We start from the raw sequence: 23,253 nt of genomic DNA, 5'->3' as shown, positions 1-23,253 counted from the left end.
AGCTTTTCAAGGACAAGCATTTTCCAATACAAGAACTACTTACTGATAAGTCAACTACCCAGATGCCAACACAGCTTTGGTTGTAGGAGCAACCAAGAAGCTTCCCTTCATGAATATTAAGATCTGCTAGCTTGGACCACCCAACATCAATGACATCATGGCATCTCAGTGGCTCCCACGAGAAGACCTGCAAATTGCTGTTCAGTTTGAAAAGGCTCCCAATACATAGAGCTCATTGTTAAAGCAAAACTATAATGCTCACCTTCAAGTTTTCGTGTAAACCAGCCAGTAAAGTACGACCATCTGGATTAAATATCATGGAGCGTACACCAGTAACCTGCTTTTAAAAACCCATTGCATAAGAACAACTATTAAGAAAATTCAAATATGGGGTATAAAGAAGATGTTGCAGCACAAAAAATGATCAGGCTTGAGCCAACCTCGGGTCCAGCTGATCCAATCAACTCAAAGGTCTCAAGATCCCAAAATTTCACAGTTCTATCAGCAGATCCTGCATGAAAAGTGTATAGCATATTTTATGCAATATAAACACAACACTTGAGTTTATGCATGTTAGACAATGTGGAGAAAAATCAACAGGACAATGACTCAATTCAAGGAAACAAATGTTACATGTAAGTGTTGATCAGAGTGACAACGATGTCAGGAGCTGAGGAAAGCCTGAAAGTGGGACCCTAGTTGATGTGAGAGTGCTCCTCAAATCATTATAGATGTGATTAACTCCTTGCAGTTGCATGCTCACTTTTACAGTATAAAACCCCACATCATTGGTGCCATGTGTTTGTCACACATTAAACATTGCAGCTCTTCCCTTTGTGCAGCTTGTCACATTTTTATCCCCAAAAAAAAAAGTTTCAGACAGCTGGGTACATGGCTTGAAACAACATTACTCCAATTGCTTGAAACCAAGAGCTATTGAATGGATGCTTGGATTTCTCCGACATTGAGCGAATGTCACCATTTGGCCACCCAAGTGTTCCTCCCCAATGTCGAGTCGCTTAACGAGAGCTTCGTGCCGCCCGTATTAAGGTCAATGTGTGGACCTAAGTAACTCGTGCTTTCCGGAGAGCCAGATTTGTGCCCGGCAATGCCTATGCTTTACAAGTTCCATGAAAGGGAGGTGTTTCCATGGCAAAGTTGCACGTGCACACATGTTTGTATGCTTGAAATTGTTTTCGCATGAACTGTTTTCGTGAATGCCTCCTATGCGTGTCATCATGTTCATGGGCATGGGGGACACCCACCCGTGAACTATGCGTGTATGCCCTATCTTCTAATGTGGTTTGTGGCATGTAAACAAGTGGTAAGTAATGCCTAAACCTTTGTTTATTTTAATGTAATGCTTTATGAGTATTTCGGAGTTAGTTGGTGTGAACACCCTCTTTTGGTGTGAATAGCCCTTATTTAATTTTGGTCAAAAGATAAGGCTTGATGCCTTTAAAAGCATGTACTTGGGAGGCTCTCATAACATGGAGTATCATTTGAGTTGTGCAATCTCTCTCTTGAGCTTTGTCACCGTTGGAAGCAATTCGAGAATGAAATGACTGGAAGGGGTGTTGGAACTTGGATTATCCCATATGTGGAAACATGTGGGATAATCCCACGTGTGGAAACATGGGAAGTCGAAGAGCCATATATAGGCTACAGTGGCACCTTGTCATAGTTATCTCCCTCGGCCAGTATTATTGGGGGATAGCACAGAGGGAGGTGGGAGCCTGGAGAGGGGTTTGCTGCAATGCCGCGGGGGGGGGGGCGTACTCATGGTGGTTCACCTCCTAGTTGTGCCGTGTTGCATGGTCATCCTGATGGCCTAGGTTGTGCTTAGACGTGGCGACACCACTGTGACTTCTTACATGGTGTCGGAGCTCGGTCTTGTGGTCTCTCATGGGTAACCCTCGCTTCTGTCTTTTTTTTTTTTTCCCGAGAAAAGATCCTTTCATTAGTTATGTAAAAAACCCCCGAAGGGCTACAAAAAAACCCCCTGCTCCTAAAGGAGAGAAGAGCAGTGAATACATCATGGCAGCCCGGGAGACTCTCCCTAGGTGCTGCAGAATACAAGCATCAGTCTAAAAAACTGAGCGGCTAAATCATACAATCGGGGGGGGGGGGGGGGGGGGGGGGGGGGGAGGGCCAAACAGGTGGCCTATAGTGCCAACGGCGGGGGGATCCCATGTGTAGGGTGTAAAACGGGCCGCAGCGCCAAGTGGTGTGAAAGGCCTGGCGCCGTAAGATCGCCTCATCCGAGTCTCCCCGGATGCGGTCGTACTGTCCTCGCAGGGTGTGGATCAACTCCTGCCAAATCCCCCGAACAGTCTCTGCTGGTGGCTCTAATCGCCCCTCAAAGGCCGAAAAGCACCGGGCCCTCCAGGTGAACCAGATGGTGAGGCTGCTGAGGAGCTCCCATCGTAAATCCCTCTCCTGTGTCCAGCTGGCGGACGAGAAATCCGGTGCCGGAACCAGGCGAGGCTGGCCCCTAATAAATCTGATGGCCTGACTGCCCTGCTCCATCTCATAGCCCATAGCAGGCCCTGACGAAGTGGACCAAGCAGCGGCACCCCACGTAAACATACCCTCTGGAGAGAGGGGGGCCAGAATACGCAGCATCCGCAGCCAAATCTGCTGTGCCTGAGGGCAGTCCCAAAGGCAATGTCTCTGTGTCTCCATAGGGTGGCCGCATCGGACGCATGCCGCCGGAAGACCGCTGTAAACAAGCCAAGTGCCAACTGCTGAGCCCCTGTGGGCGACCAGCCACTGAAAAGCCGAGATCCGGCGGGCCTGTCGACTAGCCCAGAGCCGTGCCCAGAAATCCTCCAGGAACTCCTGTGATAGTCCCTACAATCGCCAATGCCCCGCTGCTGCTGGAGAAACCGTCCTCCTCGCCGTCAAATATGTCGTCCCAGCCGAACAGTATACTGGAAAAAGGTGATCTTTGTGGCCTCAAGGGATGCATAAGGATCATGCCACACGTACTCCCCGGGGTCCCACTGTAGCCGGGGGCCAAGGGGCGCGCTGCATATGCCCATATGCGCCAATCCGGGAGCACATCAGCAGGGTCGGGGTCAATATGCCACTTCCGAGAAGCGGCAGCCACTACCCGAATCCTCTGAAAGGTGCACTCTGTAACCAAAGGCGACTCCACCTCCACTCGCTGGAGTCTGCCCTCATCCTGAATCTCATAATAGAGGCATCTGCCATCCTCAGTGCTAGCTCTGACAGCAATCAGGATCTCCAACTGTGTAAAGGCTCCCATCCACCGTGGGGCCACTGGCTCGAGAGGTGTGAACCACTCCTCTGTAAGTGCCTCCTGAATATCATTCCTCATAATCAACCCCCCTCTGAAGTGACTCAGCCTCTCCACCTGGGTCTCCTCTGGTAGACTGCAGAAAGCCTGCCAGTCTCCAAAACTACGAACTGGGCCTGCCGCTAAAGGTCCCCAGGCTAGACGAGGCCGAGAACCCAGCATATGACCCTGCTTTGTACGAACCGCTGGGCTCCAGATGAGCGGCTGCCTGACCCGCTCCTCAACACAAGAAGGAGGCCGCTGAGAGAGCCCCGGTCTCAGCAGCTCCCAAGCTCTCAGGATACTCAAAGCAAATCTGTCCTCCCATCCTCTACTGAGGCCTGTCCTCCTCATCTCTATGAAGATCCAACGAATCTCTGGTGCCCAAGTACCCCCTGCAGGAGGCGCCCGGGCCTGCAGTCGTCGCTGCAAGAGGAGCTCTTTCCAATGCTCAGCGCCTGGAAGCAACCCCCGAACAATAAGCTTCCCCAATAAGGCTCTACTCTGATCGACTGGATCTATAATGCCCAAACCGCCCTGAGCCAGCGGAAGTGTAATAACTGCCCATGCAACCTTTGCCCGAGCTGGCTGACCGTCCCGCCCAGACCACAGAAAGTTCCTGATCAGCCTCTGTACCTGGCTGATGCAAGAGCTCGAGAAAATCCAGCAAGACGTAATGTACCACATAGTCGCTAACAGCACCTGATTTGCCACCACCACCCTCCCAGCCAAGGATAGTCGAGCTGTACTCCAATACAAAAGCTTCTTCCGAATGCTCAGAAGAAGCGGGGCAATCTGCTGCTCATGTGACAAATCGAGGCCAATCTGGCATCCCAAATACCGCACTGCTGTGCCTGGAGGAATCCATCTAAAACCGGGGTCCGGGGTCCATGCCGGAGTGGGAGCACTACTGATCCAAAAGGCCACTGTCTTGCGCCAATTCATCAATGCTCCCGAAGCTGCACTAAAAACCTGGAGCGACTGCTCTGCCCGAATAAGATTGGCCTCTTGGCCATGCAAAAATAAGCCCGTGTCGTCTGCAAACTCAGCATCAAGCAAATCCTCCCCCCGGACTGGGAGCTGAAGTCCTCTCAAACCAACCTCCTCTGCCGTCAAATACATACTCATAGCCTCCGCAAAGAAGAGAAAAAGGAAGGGGGCGAGAGGACACCCCTGACGGACTGATCTGGTCAGCTCAAAACTCGGCCCCCGACCTCCTGCAATCAGCACCTGGCTACGAGCTGTGGAATACAAAGCTGCCACCCCTCTGATCCATCCTGGCTCAAAGCCCAGGCGCAGCATAGTGCCCTCTAAGAATCCCCAATCAACTCTATCGTATGCCTTCTCAAAATCGAGAAGCATCACGACCAAGTCCTCGCCAAGAAACCTAGCTCGGGCCGTCGCCTCCCAGAAAGTAGAGATGTTGTCAAGGATACTGCGCTCCTTGACAAATCCTGTCTGAGTAGCATGAATCAACTCCCCAAGGAAGGGCTGGATCCTCAAACTCAAGGCCTTTGCTAAGACCTTGTAGACAGTATTGAGGATCGTAATAGGCCTCCACTGCCGAATGTCATCCAATACTCCCTCCCCCTTGGGGATAAGATAGATCAAGCCCTCTGAGAAGCTCTGCGGCATCACCCCAGTGTCCAAAACATGCTGAAAGCCCCTGCGGAGGCCTGGCCCCAAAAGGTCCCAAAAGCGCATAAAAAAGGCCGGCGTCAGTCCGTCCTCCCCTGGGCAACTATGTCGCGGCAGGACCCTCAAGGCCTCGGCAAGCTCAATCTCTGACAGAGGCGCACCTAGAACTGTGCGCATATGGTCTGTGACCCTCCTCTGCACATGGGCCCACACAGTCTGTCTGCACACATCTCGATCCTCAGTGGCTGGCTCCGCTGAAAGCAGGTCACTATAAAAAGCAATGGCAATGGCTCTGATCTCCCCGAGCTCAGTAGCTATCGATCCATCCGGTCTACTAAGCTGGCGAACTCCTGCTCGCGCATGACGGGGTCCAGTGATCTCAAAAAACTCCCCAGTCACTCTATCACCAAGCTGCGTCCACTGAGAGGCCTGACGACGATAGTAAAACTCATGTCTCTGCTCCTCTACCTCTCTAACCTCCTGGCGTGCCTGGCTCAGCTGGGACGCCACCCACTCACATGCAGGCTGCTGCTCCTGAAGGCGCTGTAGCGAAGCAAGGCTGCGTCTCAGCCGTTGCTCCCGCTCGCGAATCTCTCCCAGTCGTGTCAAAGCTGCAGCGTGTAGAAAAGAGCTAAGATCAATGAGTCCCTGGGCACACTGGCCCGCTGCATCCTGGTCAGAGCACTGACTATCATGCCAGATCCTCTCAATGTCCTCAGTGAGACTGGGATCTGCAAGTACCCTCTCTGGGATCCTCAACTGCAAGCTGGGCTCCCGTGTCCCCTCCTCCAATGTCAATATAACTGGCGCATGATCTGAAAATGAGGTGCCAGCAAGAATGCCAACGGAGCCCCCTCGCTCCCCTAACCAATCGCCCACATAAAAGCGATCAATCCGTGATAGATTAGTCCCTCCCTACCGGCGATCCGACCGAGAGAAACTAAGACTGTCCTGAGACCGGGAGAAAGCCCCATGCTGCCATGCATCAGTGATCCTCAGTGACATGCAAAACCGGTCCCAAGCTGCAAGCTCCGTGCCGTGCACTGTAACATGACTGCCTCCCACCCTATCTGCCGGGTCCTCAAGCATGTTGAAGTCTCCCCCAACACACCAATGTGCGGCCTCTGGCAATGCATCTGTAACCTGAGTCCAAAACTCTGCTCTGGCACTAGCATGATTGGGCGCATAGATGTTGAGCACACCCAATAGCTCATCATGCATCCTCAGAATGACATACTGTGCTCTACCAGGCACAATGATCCCTCGATCCACAATGGCCTGCCGCCATGCATCTGCAATAACCATGCATACTCCTCCCTGTCCACCCAAAGGACCAAACCCTGCAGACCAAAAAGTGTCCCATCTACCAGGCATCACCGAACCATATCTCCGGATCCTGCTCTCACCCAAGTGGTGCTCCTGCATCATCAAAATGTCAATGCTGCCACCAACCAGGCATCTCTGAAGCTCCTGCCTCAAGCAACCTCGATAGCGTATAAAGTGTGCTCCGCCAAGGCCCTGTACATTCCATGAGATGATCCTCATGGATGCCCTGCTGAGGTGGATGCTGTCTCAGCCGTACGGCGGGCCTTCGCAAGCGGCGTGGATGGAGAGTAGTCCCCATCCGAACGGCTGCGAATCTGCCCACCCGGTGTACTGCAAGAATCCCGGATCAGGCGCCAGTGGCTGTGGCCCATGGCGACTGCCTCCTGCTCTGACAAAGTAACCTCGTGTATACTCACATATCCAGGGTCGCGCGCCAAGTCTGCCACTATGCGCACGACCAAATGTCGAATCCCTGAGGTATCCACACTCCCGGGATCCAAGAAAAAATGAGCCAACTCCCAAAGTCGGCCTATCACATCAGTCACCTCCAGATCGCTCATGTGGTGAGAAAACTCAACTGCTTGAGTCTTCAAAGTGCTGAGAGCGAGCTCTAGAGTCCACTCCCGATCACAAGGTCCACAAAGAGGGAACGAGAAGGCCACCGCTGAGTCTAGTGCCTCCTCCCCGCGGGCCGGAGGAATCACTACATGAACTCGAATGGGTGCTGGCTCATGGGGGCCCTCTGCTCCAAAAAGCCGTGTAAAGGTATAATCAAAGGCCTCCGAGCGCTGCCTAATGACAAGGCGACTCAGCCGACTGCGGATAGATGAAATCCGTGAGGCCCTAATCGGCATAGGTCTCCTCTGTGATGCTCGAGCGAGGTCAGTGCTCAGCGCTCTCCGGGCTGCAGGTGAGCGCCAGGGAACTGCCAAGGTCTCCCGGGAAGGTGAGGCGGGCGGAGGGGGAGGAGGGGGAGGCGAGGGAGGTGGAGAGGGAGCCGCTGCCGAAACCGGAGCGGGGGCGGGAGGAGGCGAACCCTCGCTTCTGTCTTCTGGAGGCTTGAATGGAGCAAGATGTTGGAAGCAATTTGAGCATGAAATGATTGGTAGGTGCGCTCTCAAAGGTCACATTCAGCTTGATTGTCGCAAGAAGAAGACAGAAGGTGGTTCTCCTAAGAAACCCCCTAATCAAATCGACAATCAAGAAGAAGACAGAAGGTGGTTCTCCTAAGAAACCCCCTAATCAAATCTCTTCATCCACCAACCAAACTCAAAAATCCTCTTCCACCAAGGAGATTGTCTTCATCAGTACTGAGGAGTCTCCCTCTGACTCTCTTGTTCCTTCCACCTCACGTCTAACGGATTGGGTGGTTGATAGTGAGTGCACTACTCACACAACTCCTGACAAGACCATTCTTCATGACATTCATCCCAGCTCTTCAATGGTGTCCATTGGTGATGCTTCCAACTTGGAGGCCTCTTCGGTTAGTAATGTGCGACTTAACTCTTCCTCCCCAGGCCAACCTTCTACCATTCAGGATGTGCGTCATGTTCCCAAGCTCTCCAACAATATCCTCTTAGTTTTTCGGATTGCGGAAAAAGGATAAGGTGTCTACTTCGACAGTTCCATCCTTGAGATCATCGACACCAGCACCTTGCCACAGGTATCCAAGAAGATGGGGTCTCTATTGGTTGAAGGACTTTAGTGGCTCTTTGAATGAATCCAAGTCTCATATGATGAGACTTCTTCCACAGCTATCATGCCTTGGTAGCTCATGTGGATACGGATTTGTGGCATGCTCACTTCGGGTATCTGAATTATACTTCTCTGCACAGCTGATGTCTTCTCAGCAGATGGTCGAGTGTCTTCCACCACTGAAACTCTCCCACTCCACTCGTGTGGCATGTCTTCATGGCAAGCAACACCGAGACCCCTTTCCTCACGAGGCTACTCATCACGCTTCCCCCATGCGGACTACTACCCAAGGAGGAGCCAGGTACTTTATGCTTATTATTGATGATTACTCACGCAAAGTTTGGGTTTATCTCTTGGCAAAAAAATCTCAAGCTTTCTCCTGCTTCCAACAGTGGGTGACTTTGGTCATGACTACGACCACACAAAAGGCTCGACAAGTCCGCTCCAACAATGGCGAGAATTCATCTCCAAAGCCTTCCATAATTTTAGCTCACAGAAAGATATAAGCCATCAATTTTCCACACCTCACACTCCTCAACAAAATGGTGTGGTTGAACACAAGAACAGGATGACTGTTCAGGAGATGGCCCATACCATGCTTTTTTCTTCTGACCTTCCTCCCTCTTTCTGGGAAGAAGCTATGAGCAGTGCTGTTTACATCTGTCAGAATACGCAGCGGAGATGATGACCAAATCTGGGAACACGAGCAAAAACGCAGGTAGAAAAACAGCACAAGAGAGAGAGAGATGTAGGCGTGTAACTCTGCTCTATATACACAAGAAGATCCCGAGAAATGATACATGAAGTAGTGGGGAGCATGGGGCATATTTATATGCTCCATAGATGCAGTCGGCCTGTGCTAGAGACTCTCCACGACTGAATAATGCAGTCGGCCAGCAATAGTAGCCTCCACGACTGAAGGATACAGACGGCCAGCCACCAGCACCTACACGACTGTGTGAAACAGGTCGGCCAGCCATGGGGTGCAGTCAGCCAGCCCCATGGGCTCCTGCCAACCATCTGGCATCCATCCACACTACAGAAAAATGGGAAAAAATAGGGGAAAAATGCGGAGAGTGGGGAAAAATGGGAAAACACCTCATAAGGGCGAGCACACCCACAACAAAGGCCCTGGTGTATAAAACTAGACAGGAGATGACTTCTAACAACATCATCAACCGTTCTACAAAGGCGGTTTCTCATATGACTCCAAAGGAGGCTTTTACTGAACAGAAACCTTTCGTCTCTTATTTCAGGGTTTTTGGTTGTGATGCCTAAGTTCACGAAGTGCAAATTCCTTGGATATAGCTCTCCTTCCAAAGCTTACAGATTATGGGATCTAGAGTCGCGATCCTTGGTGATTTCTCGCAATATTCACTTTGTTGAGCCCTCATCAAACGATTCTCGCTCTCATCCCGAGCTTACCATCGAGGTCCCCCCTCCTTCCTCAACCATCCCAACTCCACCACTAGCTTCTCCACCATCTACTTCTTTACTCCTGCCTCTCCACCTCCACTTCCTCCTTCCTCGGCTTCTTCTCCTCCTCTTCCTGCTCCTGTGCAACAGAGGATTGCCCCCAAGATTCCACGATTGCTAGAATTTAGAAACCACTGTTTGTGATTCTCATCTCTCCGATATGGAACTTCATCAGCTTGATGATTCTTCAACACAATCTTTGACACGGACACGGAGATTACAGTAGCTTCATTATTCTTGTAACCACGTCCTGATGAGTACATTGATACAATCATATGAGTCTACTACAGCTAAAGAGGCTCTTGCTCTTCCTAAGTGGCAAGCAGCCATGGAGACCGAGATTGATTCCATTGAGAGGAATCGTACATGGGAGCTTGTGGACCGGCCTTTGCATCGACAGGTCATTGGGGTCAAGTGGATCTTTAAGACCAAGTTTCATGCTGATGGATCTCTGGACAAACACAAAGCCAGATTGTTTGCCAAGTGTCGTCCAATTTCTTGTCCGATGGATCCTAACTCCAAGCTCTCCCGTGATGATCCCTCTCCCCTCTTCGAGGATAGTACACAACACCAAAGGCTTGTTGGTTCTCTTATTTATTTAACTTACACCGGGTCCAACATTTCTTTCAGTGTCGGTGCTCAATCGGTACTCTTCCGCTCCTCGACATTCTCATTGGAAGGCTGCTCTAAGGATTCTTCGATACTTCTTTAATACCTTGGACTATGGTCTCTCTTTCAGAGGAGGCACTCAGCTTGTTGGATACTCTAACGAGGATTGGGCAAGTGATCAGGATACTCAACGATCCACTTTTGGTTATTGCTTTTCTCTTGGTTCCGGTCTTATTTTCTGGAGATCCAAGAAGTAGAATACAGTTTCATTATCTTCTTCTGAGGCTAAGTACCGTGCTTATCTCAATACCTGTTGTGAGCTGTTATGGTTGTTCCAGATATTGAGCAATCTTGATGTGATTATCCAATCCATAGTCTTACGGACAACCAGAGTACCTTCGTGTTGGCTCGAACTTCATCCTTCCATGGCAGGACCAAACATATTTGAGATCCACTTTCACGTCGTTCGTGAGCTAGTCACCGCCGATGGCATCATTACACTGGAGTATTGTCCTTCTTAGGACCACGTTGTTCATCTCTTCACCAAACCTCTTCCTTGAGATACTATTAATCAGCTCCTTACCCGTGTGGGAGGCGGACCCCCGTGCTGAGCTGAGAGGAGGCGTTGGACATGTCATCTCCAACCCATTTCACTCCATTTTATGCCATTTTTTATCCACATATTTATCTAATGTCATTAGGTATTTTCCCCATATTTTTCCACTATTTTATAGCTTATTTTTAGGCATTTATCACTTTTGCTACAGTCGTGTGCCTTTTGCTACTAGTCGACTGCTCTCCATGAGATGTATATAAGCATGGCCATTGTGCCTTCATAATTCATTCAATACTTTCAGTTCTTGGCTCAAGTGTTGGATCTCTATTGGCTCTCTACTCTCTCTTGTGTGATCTCTATTTGCTTCCACTTCATATTCACATATTCTCACAATACATGCTCTCTACACACATCATCAAAGCAGCCAAAAGAGCAAAAACGCAGCCCATCTTCGGTGCAAAAAAATGCACATCAGAATGGCCTACAGAGCAGCAAAACGCATCCAAAGGCGGTGTTTAAATCAAGTACAATCAGAGCCGCTCTGTATGCAGCCTAACGCACAGCCAACAGGGCTCCAAATCAGCCCAGAAGCAGGTCCATATCAGTCCAAGAAGGTCCAAGTATTGTGTAGCCCAGTGGACAGCAATGTAGCCATCTCTCATCATTCTTGCACATCCAAGGTTGCTACCACTGCCTAAGGCAGCCCTCAGCCATTAACGCAAGCTACAGAGAGCTCTACGTCCAGTCGACAGCGGCTATGAAGCAAGACCCAGGTCTAACCAGGCTGTAGAAGCATAAATGCACGTCACAAAGCTGCCCAGCATATCCTACATCAGAGGACCGGCATTCAGCCCACAACACCCTCTCTCTTCATGTCATCTAGGTCAGCAAATTCACCGCTTTACATCCCTACACAGTGCAAAAATTTGGGGCTTTTCTGAAATATGAAGAAAATCATAGATTGAAGCCTTTGCATCCCCAAAGATTTGGGGCTTTTTCAAAAAAAAAGCCTCCTACATCAGATTGGAGCTTCCATAGCGCCGTGGAAGGTACAAGCATTGGCATTGGGTTATCATTGCCTTCTGTGACAAAATCTGCATCGGCACTGGCACGGAAACATCACCGAAAGAGAGTACTCTTCACCAACATGCGTTCAAGGGGTGTTGGTTCCACGCATCAATGGCAAACACGGCAACAAGGTGCGTAACAGCAACAACACCTTTCGGCCAACCTTAGGCCTTCCCCCACAGTCAAATCCCATACAACCACAATTAAAATTGTGGGGCATATTGACCAGCGTGTGAGCCCTATGCATTTGCATTATATACCGTTAATGCCCAGCCACTCACTTCAACTATGGGACAATCAACCTCCATGTGGAGCTGCTGGACGGTGCTACTCCAACACCCCCCCTCGACGAAGAGCTGCAACAACCACCACACCATGGCTCAAAGGTTGCCTGCCTCGCCATCGATGACGCCCAGCAGCCTCAACACATGGGCCAGCCCCTGGAGCATTTACAACCGACTAACAGCAATGTGTCCATGTGGCACACCAGCAACATGCCCACCATCACGAGGGAGGAGATCAACCAAGGCGACGCCAAGCACAGTAACAACAATAGGCCAACGACCCCAACGAGCTCTGATACCACTGTTGGTTCCGGGCATAAAGGGTAAACACAGCAACAAGGCGTGCAACAGAAACACCACCTTTCAGCCAACCTTAGATCTGTCGGAATGGGCAGCGGAAATGAGACAAACTGCTGTGAGAAAGAAACGCAGAACTGTAGGAGAGGGAAGCTGTATAAATTCTACTATATACACGTGATCCAGTACAACAATGGTGTGGGGGGCAAGGGTGGTATATATACCACCCTGGGCTGCTGGTCGGCCACAGCAAAACAGGCCGACAGCAGCACACAACTGGATAAATCCCAGTCGGCCAGTGAACAGATCAGGTCGGCCAGCGCAGTACAATCCCCCAAATGACCAGAAAAACAGGGAAGAACATGGACAATGAGGCAAAATGGAGAAAACTCCTAACCAAGCGGGCACACCCACAACAGAGGCCCTCACTCCCTAAGGTACAGACAAGAGATGACTCCTAACACCCCCTCTCAGCTCCTGGACGTGGAACCAACCCCAATGAGCTGGAGTGCTGACGGAGCATCTGCTGAGGTAGAGGCTTCGTGAAGAGGTCCGCCACCTTGTCCGCCGTCAAACAAAAGATAAGCAAGATGTCACCAGCCAAAATCTTCTCACAAACAAAGTGATATTGTATCTCTATGTGCTTGGTCCGGGCATGGAAGACCGGGTTCCGAGCAATAGCTATACAGCTTTGGTTATCGCACTGGATGACTGTGGGTTCCTTATGTGGAAACCCAATCTCACCAAGTAACCTCCACAGCCATGCCACCTCGCAAGCAACAGCACAAGCAGCCCGGTACTCTGCCTCAACAGAAGACAAGGCAATAGTTGGCTACCTCTTACTGCTCCAAGAAATAGCTCCTGAGCCAAGGGTAAATCCGTAGCCTGATGTAGGTCTCCTCGTGTCTGGATCTCCTCCCCAATCAAAGTCACTCCAATCTGGTGTTCAGCAACCAAATCAATGAACCAACAAGCTTCAGATACAAGGAGGCATCAACCTGCTCACAAGGATCATGTACTGTAAGTTTGGTATTTCGGAGATGAAATAGGCTTGCAGTTCTCCATCCCAAAGGCCTCCAACAAATCATGAACATACCGCTACTAAGAAACAAAGAACCCCCTCTGGGTCTACCAAGTCTCCAACCCCAAAAAGAAATGGAGTAAAGGCTAAGTCTGTCATCTCATACTCCTTTGACAAGGCAGCCTTCGTTCACAACTATGTGCTCCACATGACCGCCAGTGAGAATAAGATCATTCACATAGAGGATAATAAAGGTGACCATTCCGCGTTGCCGAAAAAGATACAAGTTCGAATCTGCAAACTGATCTCTGGAAACCCTTTCGCAGAAAGAAGGAATCAATCTTCTGATTCCAAGCCCTGGGAGCCTATTTAAGACCGTACAAGGCCTTCCGTAACCTGTAAACACCATACCTTTTGATCCCGGAACCTCAAAGCCTGGAGGCCGCTCAACATACACCTCCTCTTGCAAATCACCATTCAGGAATGCATATTTTAGATCGATCTGATACACCGTCCACAGCTGAGAAGAGGCAAGGACAAGAACTGTCCGAATCGTGGTCATCCTAGCTGCGGTGCAAAAAGTGTCCTCATAGTTGATGCCAAGCCGCTGAGCATAGCCCTTCGCCCACAAGTCTGGCCTTGTGCTTGTCCACCGACCCATCAGACGTATACTTGGTCTTGTAGACCCACTTGACACCAATGACTGACCATTTTGACGGCCTCGGAACCAACTCCCAAGTGTTATTCTTCTCTATGGCTTCAAGTTCTACTTGCATGGCTTTCCTCCAAGTCTCCTGGGAAAGAGCTTCCTTAACTAAATTAGGCTCTTTGTCTCGAATGATACGAGACATCAATGCATAGTTCACCAATAAAACAGCTCCTCTGATTGACTTTTATCACGAACTCTGTGCGATCTTCGAGGTCCATCCTCTGTGGTCCACTCGGAGGGATACTTCGTAACACCTGACCCCCGAATGGTGTCCAACAACCACTTTGGTACTCGAACAGAACGCGGAGCCTCCTTCTGCTGCTGCTGCTAAGGCTCATCTCCAACCTCGGGCTCAACCTCTACAACTGACTGAGGCTGGCTAGCTAGAACAATAGCTTGGGAATCATCCTCGTACCCATCTAGTTCTCCAAGAAGTGGTGGCTCCTCAACAGTGGAAACTGGAACATGCTCATCAAAGACAACATCTCTCATGAAAACAACCTCGTTCCGCTCTGGGTCATATAACCTGTGGCCTTTGGAAAGAAAGTTATATCCCACAAAAACAAGCTTCTGGGACTTTGAGTCAAGTTTCCCCCCCTTCTTCTTTGGAATGTGAACATAAGCATCACTCCCAAAAACACGAAAATGGGAGACATTTGGTTTCTTGCCAAAATGAGCCTCATATGCAATCATCTTAGGTACTGAAGTCGTCGGAGATCGGTTGAGGGTATGGAAAGCCGTAGCCACAGCCTCCCCAAAGTGGACGAGAAAGATCACGATGCTCCAATATCGTCCTCGCCATGTCCACACTCCCATTCTCACGTTCAACTACTCCATTCTCTGAAGGCGACCTTGTATTGACCAGCTCCCACTTGATGCCATGTTCCGCACAAAAGCATTAGAAGAAAACTCTCCTCCTTTGTCAGCCCGAACCATCTTCACCTACAATCCAAACTCCTTTTTCACCATAACATGCCAATCCTTGAACCGAGCAAAGGCTGGGTCCTTCTAGGAAAGAAAATACACCCAAGTGAACCTGCTACAATCATCCACAAGCAGCATAAAATACAAGGAACCTCTCGGAGATGGGTCTCCATAGGTCCACACAAGTCAGTGTGTACCAACTCCAAAGGTTTCCAAGCCCACCTAGTAGCCTACTTCAAAAAAGACTCCCTGTGCTGCTTACCACGAATGCAAGAACTACAGTGTCCCTGGTTGCTGCCAACATCTGACAAGCCATCCACCATCTGGTCCCGGAAAGCCCGCCGTAGCGCATCCACATTCAAGTGGCCAAATCGAAAATGCCACAAATCACCGAGTTGAGTACCTGTCAAAGAAGAGAGTGCTGAGAGTTTGTAGATCCCATTCTCCACTCTGCCTTCCCAAACAACCTGGCCAATTGCTTTGTCCCAGAGAGCAACAAAATACTCATCAAACTCCACCCGCATGCCAATCTTGCAAACCTCATGCACTGACAAAAGATGAAAGCCAAGAGATGGGACATAAAGAACCCGGGAGGAATGCTTCCCTCCTCTGCCATCGGGAATAATCTCCAATCTGCCCTCACTGTTAATCGGGATATTTGTCACCAATAAAGATGTGATATGTCTGCTGTCGAAGATCCTGTAATAACTCTCGAGAAGGAGTCATGTGCCTGGAAGCACCACTATCGAGAATCCACTCACGAGTATCCCTAGCGGTGAGACCAACTGCGAAGAAGATGAAGCTCCAGTGTCCATAATCTCCAAGTGCACAAAAGCTGGAGTCTTTGCGGCGGCTGCAGCAGCTGAGGAATAAGCACCGTTCTCGGTGCTCCACTGAGGACACTTCCTCCAATAGTGAACCTTCTGGCCACAGCGGTCTCAGCCTACAGGTCACCTCCACCTTCAGAGCATCATGCTCTGAGTCGAGCTTCTTCTCAGAAGACTTCGCCGGTGAAGACTTCTCTTTGCCCTTGTTATTGTTGTTGCGGCCTTTCGACCGCTGGCCAATCAAAGCCCCAGAATCTTCATCCTGTGGAGGGTTCATAAACCACTCTTCTTGGTTCAAAACCATCGGCACAAGCTCCTCCCATGTAATGGTGTTGAACCTCCCACTAGTAATCAAAGAAGAATAGAAAGCTGAGTATTGAGAAGCAAGATAAGACAACAAGGTGATGACCATATCCTCTGAAGATATCTCCTTCCCAGCCTAAAGCACCTCCTGCTAAAGAGCCTGGAGTTTGTTGATGTGCTCTCGCATCATCGAAGACTTTGCAGGATTCATCACTCGCATCTACACTTCCAAGGAAATCTTCTTCATGGGTGATACCCTATTGTACAAAGAAGCCAAGTGCTGCCAAATCCCTTGGGCCAACGTCATGTGTTTGATGTGATTGATCACTTGGGGTGTGCAATTAAGGAAGATGAAAGAACGCGAGCATTGACACGATCCCACAACTGTGCCTAAGCCTCCCGCTCTTTCCTAGTGGATAGTGAAAGCTCCTCCTCCTCCTCCAACTCTAGCCTTGGAACTCCAACCACAATGAAATCAGCCAAATCATAAGATTCTAAGACGGACTCCATCATTACCTTCCAGATGCCATAATTAGTCCCGTCCAACAGTCAGTCCATGTCGAGAGGGTGGGGATCTTCACATGCTTCTCAGCCATCTTGAGCAAATCTGCCATCTCGGGGGTTCACAAGGTCTTGTGAAGGGAGGGTGGGTGGGAAAAAAAAATGAAGAAGAGGCTACAACTGCTATGCAAGGTGGCTGTCCAATAATGATGGCCGCCTTCTACCTACTTCTCCACATCCCGAACAGCCCAAAAATTCCCTAATCAGCACCAAAAAATAGTAAACCCTCAAGCTCTCACAGTCTCCAAGCTTCAAGCCACCTGGGGCTCTGATACCATGTCGGAATGGGCAGCGGAAATGAGACAAACTACTGTGAGAAAAAAACGCAGAACTATAGGAGAGAGAGAAGCTGTATAAACTCCACTATATACACATGATCCGGTACAACAATGGTGTCGGGGGCAAGGGTATACCACCCTAGGCTGCTGGTCAGCCAGAGCAAAACAAGCTAACAGCAACACATGATTGGATAAATCCCAATCGGCCAGCACATGATCAGATCGGCCAATGAACAAATCGGGTCGGCGAGCACAGTACAGCCCCCCACGACCAAAAAAACAGGGAAAAACATGGACAATGAGGAAAAATGGTGAAAACTCCTAACCGGGCAGGCACACCCACAACAGAGACCCTCACTCCCTAAGGTATAGACGAGATGACTACTAACAAGATCTTCCCCCACACTCAAATCCATACAACCACAATTAAAATTGTGGGAGATATTAACCAGCGTGTGAGCCCTATGTCTTATGCCCAACCACTCACTTCAACTATGGGACAATCAACCTCCACGTGGAGCTATTGGACGGCGCTACTCCAACAAGAGGAAGTTTTTAAACTTCCAAAATTATCTTTTTATTATTATGTTTGAGTCGTGGATTATCTGCCCAAGAAGTCCCCCAAAATCTAAATTAAATATTTGTGTTTCCTTTTTGTAATGCTCCATTGTTCCCTCTTTACCCTTGCTTAGAGCAAGGGGGGTTTTGTCTTTGTTCTTTTGTATCACATGATTGCAGTTTAGTGTCCATATTGCTGTGGCTAATGAAGGTTTGTCAAGCATCACCTTTATCACTCCGAAGGGGGGTTGGTTGGGTATTATTTAAATTTGGTCAAAAGATAAGGCTTGATGCCTATAAAAGTATGTACTTGGGTGATTTTAATAACATGGAGTATCATTTGAGTTGTGCAATCTTTATCTCTTGAGCTTTGTCACATCTCTCTCTCTCTCTCTCTCTCTCTCTCTCTCTCTCTCTCTCTCCGTGGATGACTTATGCTCTTTGTACATGGATCAGCCCTAGCATCTCAGCTTTAGCATTTAGCTATGTCATTTTGTTTCATTTTAGTACCCATGATGATGTATTCCATGGAAATGACATAATCCTTCTGGTCTCATAGGTCATTTTGACCTTTTGTAGACGTTAATATAACTTTCTTTCTTTCTTTATCTCTCTTTACCATGCCTATCCTCCATCCACGATAGCCTTTTAGCAAACCCTAAACTCTCCATATGCTCCATCCTGGCACCATGAATACTAACAACAACCTAACAGGTTCACACTTCATTAAAACCAAGGAGCCCAATTTATAAGAGGTGCCTAGGGCCCAAATTTTAAAAAGTGCGTAGAAAGATGTAGGCACTACTCATGGGCACCCACACACACTTAAGTGAGTGGGGTTGGCCCCAAGTGGCCCAAGGATGACAAGTTAGCATACAGAACTCATTCCCTTCTCTCTTTCTCCATTGTGTGAGCTAGGCAAGGGGACTAGCATTCTCTCCTACACCCAAGCACCCCCCATTTGCTAGCCAACCTGTACGAAACCCTAATTCATACTATATGGACATGTATGGATACATGCGTACATGTACAGACATGCTGAACGACCTTTTAGAAACCCTAATCTACTATTGAAAACCCTAAAATCCATTTTTTGAGCATTTCTGACACCTTGAAATTTGTAAAACAACTTGAATATTCTTGTTTGTTGTTGTTGGTCACAATCTTCTTCCTAACCATAGTTGTTTCTCGTACTGGTACGAACCCATTCGTACCATACAGTTCGTACGGTACCGTACGATATCGTACGTACGAGTTCCCCCCCCCCCCACTTTGAAAAAAAAAATCCAAATGTTTTAAAAAATATATAAAAACCCTGCTTAACGAAGATCCCAAATGCCCACAATACTTCGCAACTTTCGTGTCCACTCAGTATTCCATATGGGGTTGTTAAGAGACCTAAAAAATCTGGCAAGGTAGACTGGTAGTGTACACTTGATTGGTAGGATGAGAGAATCTTGCTACATCACTTGTAGATCCTTGGTATAGCTAGGTAGGCTAGACAATCAGATTCTCAAGTTATGTATGAGGGAGAAGATTTGGACATGGCCATTTTGATCTAGAGGAGTCCCTAAACCTATCACCCTAGATGCACTACTCGTATTTGTGCAAGGATGGTCCCTTAGTCATAAACACTACACTGGGAGACCTTTGGTATTGCATTACCCGTTCGGGTTCTTTTTTGGAGACAATCGAGAGATCCAACTGGGAGAAACACATATCCATGTTCTAATTCCTCAAGCATTGTAGACTCCCCTTCCCCCCCCAACCTTCCCTCACATTCAAGCTTGAAGCTCCATAGGTTGTAAGTGAAAAAACAAAAAACAAAAAAAACTATATTTTCTCGTACGATATCCGAAAATTTCATATCATACCAAAAATTCCCGTACGGTATCACATTTTCGTACCGTGACAACTATGTTTCTAACACTACTCGTCGCTGATTTTGGTGTCTACCTGGTGGAGTGTAGCTCTTGTTGATGCTTCCCAAAACTGATATTTCATGTGCTACCAAGCTTATTCATGTCCAAGAGTGACCTTGGGTGCTAGTGCTACGAAGAATAGTGCTTTTTGGTTTCACCGTTGGTTGAGAGAGCTGGGCACTAGTACGGGAGCACCAGTGTTGTGCATGAGCCTGTGCGTGATCCTGGAACGCTAGTGGCATGCATTCTCTCATCCGCAGCAAGAAGGCCTCGCACCGTCTACACTTGAGAAATGAGAAACGGCCATGGAAACGGATGGGGAAACGTGTTTCTAGGGACTGAAACGGTCGTTTCCTGTGACTATGGCTGCAACACACGCACTATGCCAGCTACCCTCCAATGGCCAACCAAGTGCCGATGACAACATGTGCCAGAATTGCAAACTAGCACGGCATGGATCTCCATTGCTATTGATGCAGTTTCTTTGAAAGTTTGATGTCCCACAGCTGTTGCCTGATAACCCCTATGTAAAATGAGGAAATATTTAAGTTAAAAAGGCATGCACATGCTTTCAACCATAGCCTCAAATAGAAAATAATGTAAACATACTTTGTACAAATACAAATCGTACACTAGCTTGAGAATTTTACTTTCTTTTGACCAGTCTCCATTACAAAATGCATAAGATTTCAGAATCACCTGTTGCAAGCAGAAATTCATGCGGATGGAAATCCAAGCATAGGATCTGCCCTTCATGACACTTGAAGTCATGCATGAGCTTGCCAGCAGTTAAATCCCAAAGCTGGAATCACGTAAGTTAAAACAAATCAATAAAAAGCAAACTGCAAATAAAAGTTGCCTCTTCCTTGTTAACACCTGCACCTTCATCACAAGTGCCAAGTTAAAGAGCTCAAGAACAAAACCTAAGCTTAGAGTCTTGCAGTTTATATGTTAACACATGCAAAGTGGACAAATTCAAACAAGGTATGATGTATTAGCTCTAAAACCTATCACTGCAACTTGCATTTGACAAAACTAACAGGAGAACATGCACATTCTACACATACACCAAAGGTCAAAAAAGATAGCGCACTTTAACGATGTTATCCTCTCCGCCAGACACCACCCAACGGCCATCAGGGCTAAACTTGATTGCATTCACACCACGAGTATGCCCCTTGTATGTGTGGATGCAGCCCTTCCGTCTAATGTCCCAAATTTTAAGATTTGTATCAAGTGAACCAGAGGCAAAAAACTCTCCAAATGGATGGAAATCCACTGCTATACAATTGGATCGGTGACCAGTTAGGGTTCTCACAACTGCAAAGATGTTCAAAACAAATCCCACCATGATTAGAAATAGGCATATCATGGCATGTTCCATATCAAATAACCGAGCCAATGTTGGTTGATAGCACTTACTTTTTGCTTCTTCAAGATCCCATAGCTTGATTGTTCCACTTGCTGCTCCTGCTGCAACCAAAGCTTCTGCGGTATCAAAGGTAACAGACTCCACGGCACTTGAGTGTCCAGACAAACTCTGAAGAAAATGGTCGTCCAAAACACAAAACAGGAAGGTTTATCAGGCAATGTTCCTTTGTCGATGATATCCGAAGCAAGGATGCCCTCGAGAGGCAGAATGTGCTATGCCAGTTTCTAATTGGAGTGTAAAATACTGGAGACTTACCATGATAGCATTCGGTCTGCCGATAGCCCACATGTTAACTTTATGATCTTCTCCCCCAGTGACAAGCACCCTCGATGTTTTTTTGCCAATTTTCAAGCAATTGACATTGGTTGCATGAGCAACAAACTCCTCTGGGGAAGTAGGTGAAGGAATCGCATAACACATCAAAAATTTGTATGCTAATCACAGCAATAATTCCTAATGCCAGTAACACACATTCATCGCTTACTAGCAAACGTGTGGCACCACATATAGGGATGCTCATGACGTACCAGTGGATCCACGGAGAAGCAAGAATCACTCTGCAAGCAAGCAAAAATCAAAATGTGGACTGAAGGAACAGTAAACTACCAGAAAGTTTGCCAGATGTAGGATACGGAGTTTGTAAGCCCGCTTCATGGTGCTCGTCGCTTGTGTAGGCGACGGAGCAGTGTCGCGGCGATCGACGGACCCCGAGGGAGCCAGGGTACCGGAACCCTAACCCTAATGCCGGAAGAAGAAGAGGTCCAGGGCACCGAAACCCTACCCCTGATGTAAGAAGACCCGAGGAAAGGTAACAGAAAACGCAACCCTAACCCGAATCGAAATGATGGTAGAAGGGAGCCAGGGCACCAAGACCCTAACCCTAGAAGAGACCAGCTCTGCAAAGGGAAAACACAGTGAGAACAAAGGAGAGCAGATCTGGGGAATGCGAGAGAGACGCAACCAGAGAGAGCAGTGTGTATGAGAGAGACGCAAGGACAGACGGACGTGAAATTTATGTTCAACTCCGATTCATGATATGTTTTATTGGTTTAATCCAAAGGTTTTTATGCCACGTCAACACTGTCGCCGTTTTTTGAGGTCACTTTTGAGTACCTAACCAACCACTTGACCCCACCCCTTCATTTTGAATACTCACTGAAATTTGAGTTGAACAATAAACCAACAAAAGGCCATCATGGGATGCTAAAAGACAGTTCACACCCCTGACCCCACATGGGTGGCTTGCTTTTATTGAGAGTATTTGATCTCTAGCAACCGACTGAAGAGAAAGGTGAGAGCCCAAATAGGGTCTCCTTTTGTGGAGCACCCCACCCCCTTTGAGTCTAGATCATCAAGTGAGAACCATTTGCCGGTTTTTCAATGTGTCGTGGCTTTAGAGAGCCCCTCTAAATTGGGCACACTTTACAACTTTCATTAACCCAACATGCCATGGCAAGGGGTTCTTTCATTGCTCAAAACCAAGCCTCGTAGCATGAGGACGTTGGTGTTCATATGGCCCACTTCACAATTTCTGTCCTCCGCAAAATAACATTCATTAACAGAATAAGCATATAGACAGAGTTTAAAAGTAGGGCGGCCTCTGAGGGATACCCAATTTGTGGTGGCCCTAAACATAGCAAGCCTTTGTGAAGTTGGGTTCAATCTTCTATCGAGCCTCCGTTGCTTGCGTGAACATGATCATCATCGCTTGCCATTGTGCCTACTACTAGATCTATGTGGAAGGGATCAACTGCTGGTGTGGTTCAAAGTGCCAAACCTCTCATCTAATTATACCATAGTTACTTCAATCTCGAGGGTTACATGCTTTCTTAAGTGGCTACAAGAAGTTTCTATCTTCTATAAGCAGCCATGATAATAGATGCAAGGGCCATCTATTTTAGCCAATTCAAGCATCCAATTTATGGGCTCCTTTCACTATGAGGATGTGTCTCTTAGTCACTAGCACTTTATGGGTCCTTTCAAATGTGCCTGAAGCTAAGTCAAGTTCTTTAAGCACTTTGGACTTTATTGCCAAAGTATAATAATTAATGTTGATGGCATCATCATGATTCTAAAGGTGCTTTCTTCTGGCACCACAATCATGAATCGCTTTTGCCATTCTCAATCGTGGCTTGCCTAAGACTATATCGATGACTTGGGTAGGACCAAAATTACAATTAGAGGCTTGCTATTTAAATTGAAAGGTACCTCGTCAACCCTAAGGATTTTACCCTTGCTCAATTAGCCAACTTGGTAAGGTAGTCAAACTCACTTTGTGTATTGATCCTTTTGTAATGAGTTTATTCCCAATCCTCCATCTAAGATTGTTGAAATCATTAGTGAATTTCTATATTCCACTGATGTAGAAGTCATTTCCCATGTCTGTGATCTCATTATTATGCCCATCAATCGTCCCTTTGTTAGTAAAAATCATTTTAGCATGTGAAGCAAGAGAGTGAAGCATTCTT

General features: G+C 47.9%; 1 protein-coding gene across 4 annotated transcripts in view; it reads right to left on the bottom strand.

Moving 5' to 3' along the window:
- Positions 1 to 21,821, bottom strand: part of LOC147632410 (katanin p80 WD40 repeat-containing subunit B1 homolog KTN80.4-like) — a 71,325-nt gene extending 49,504 nt beyond the window's left edge. For 3 of the 4 annotated variants that reach the window (XM_086807220.1, XM_086807222.1, XM_086807223.1), the window contains exons 1-8: positions 21,418 to 21,811; positions 21,041 to 21,171; positions 20,776 to 20,893; positions 20,447 to 20,673; positions 20,053 to 20,155; positions 441 to 511; positions 263 to 337; positions 44 to 187 (exon numbers count right to left, since the gene is read on the bottom strand). In XM_086807220.1, the coding sequence (XP_086663346.1) occupies positions 44 to 187; positions 263 to 337; positions 441 to 511; positions 20,053 to 20,155; positions 20,447 to 20,673; positions 20,776 to 20,893; positions 21,041 to 21,171; positions 21,418 to 21,439 (891 nt within the window). In that variant the 5' untranslated portion in view covers positions 21,440 to 21,811. Of the gene's footprint in view, positions 1 to 43; positions 188 to 262; positions 338 to 440; positions 512 to 20,052; positions 20,156 to 20,446; positions 20,674 to 20,775; positions 20,894 to 21,040; positions 21,172 to 21,417 lie in introns of all 4 variants that reach the window. The other variant, XM_086807221.1, reaches the window with a different exon arrangement.
- Positions 21,822 to 23,253: the final 1,432 nt, after the last annotated feature.

Source organism: Cibotium barometz, chromosome 13 (assembly GCF_041138505.1).
Source record: "Cibotium barometz isolate CiBa-2024 chromosome 13, ASM4113850v1, whole genome shotgun sequence".
In the NCBI taxonomy this organism is placed as follows: domain Eukaryota; kingdom Viridiplantae; phylum Streptophyta; class Polypodiopsida; order Cyatheales; family Cibotiaceae; genus Cibotium; species Cibotium barometz.
The sequence above is the reverse complement of the archived record's forward strand: the minus strand, read 5'-3'. Positions and strand labels throughout refer to the sequence as shown.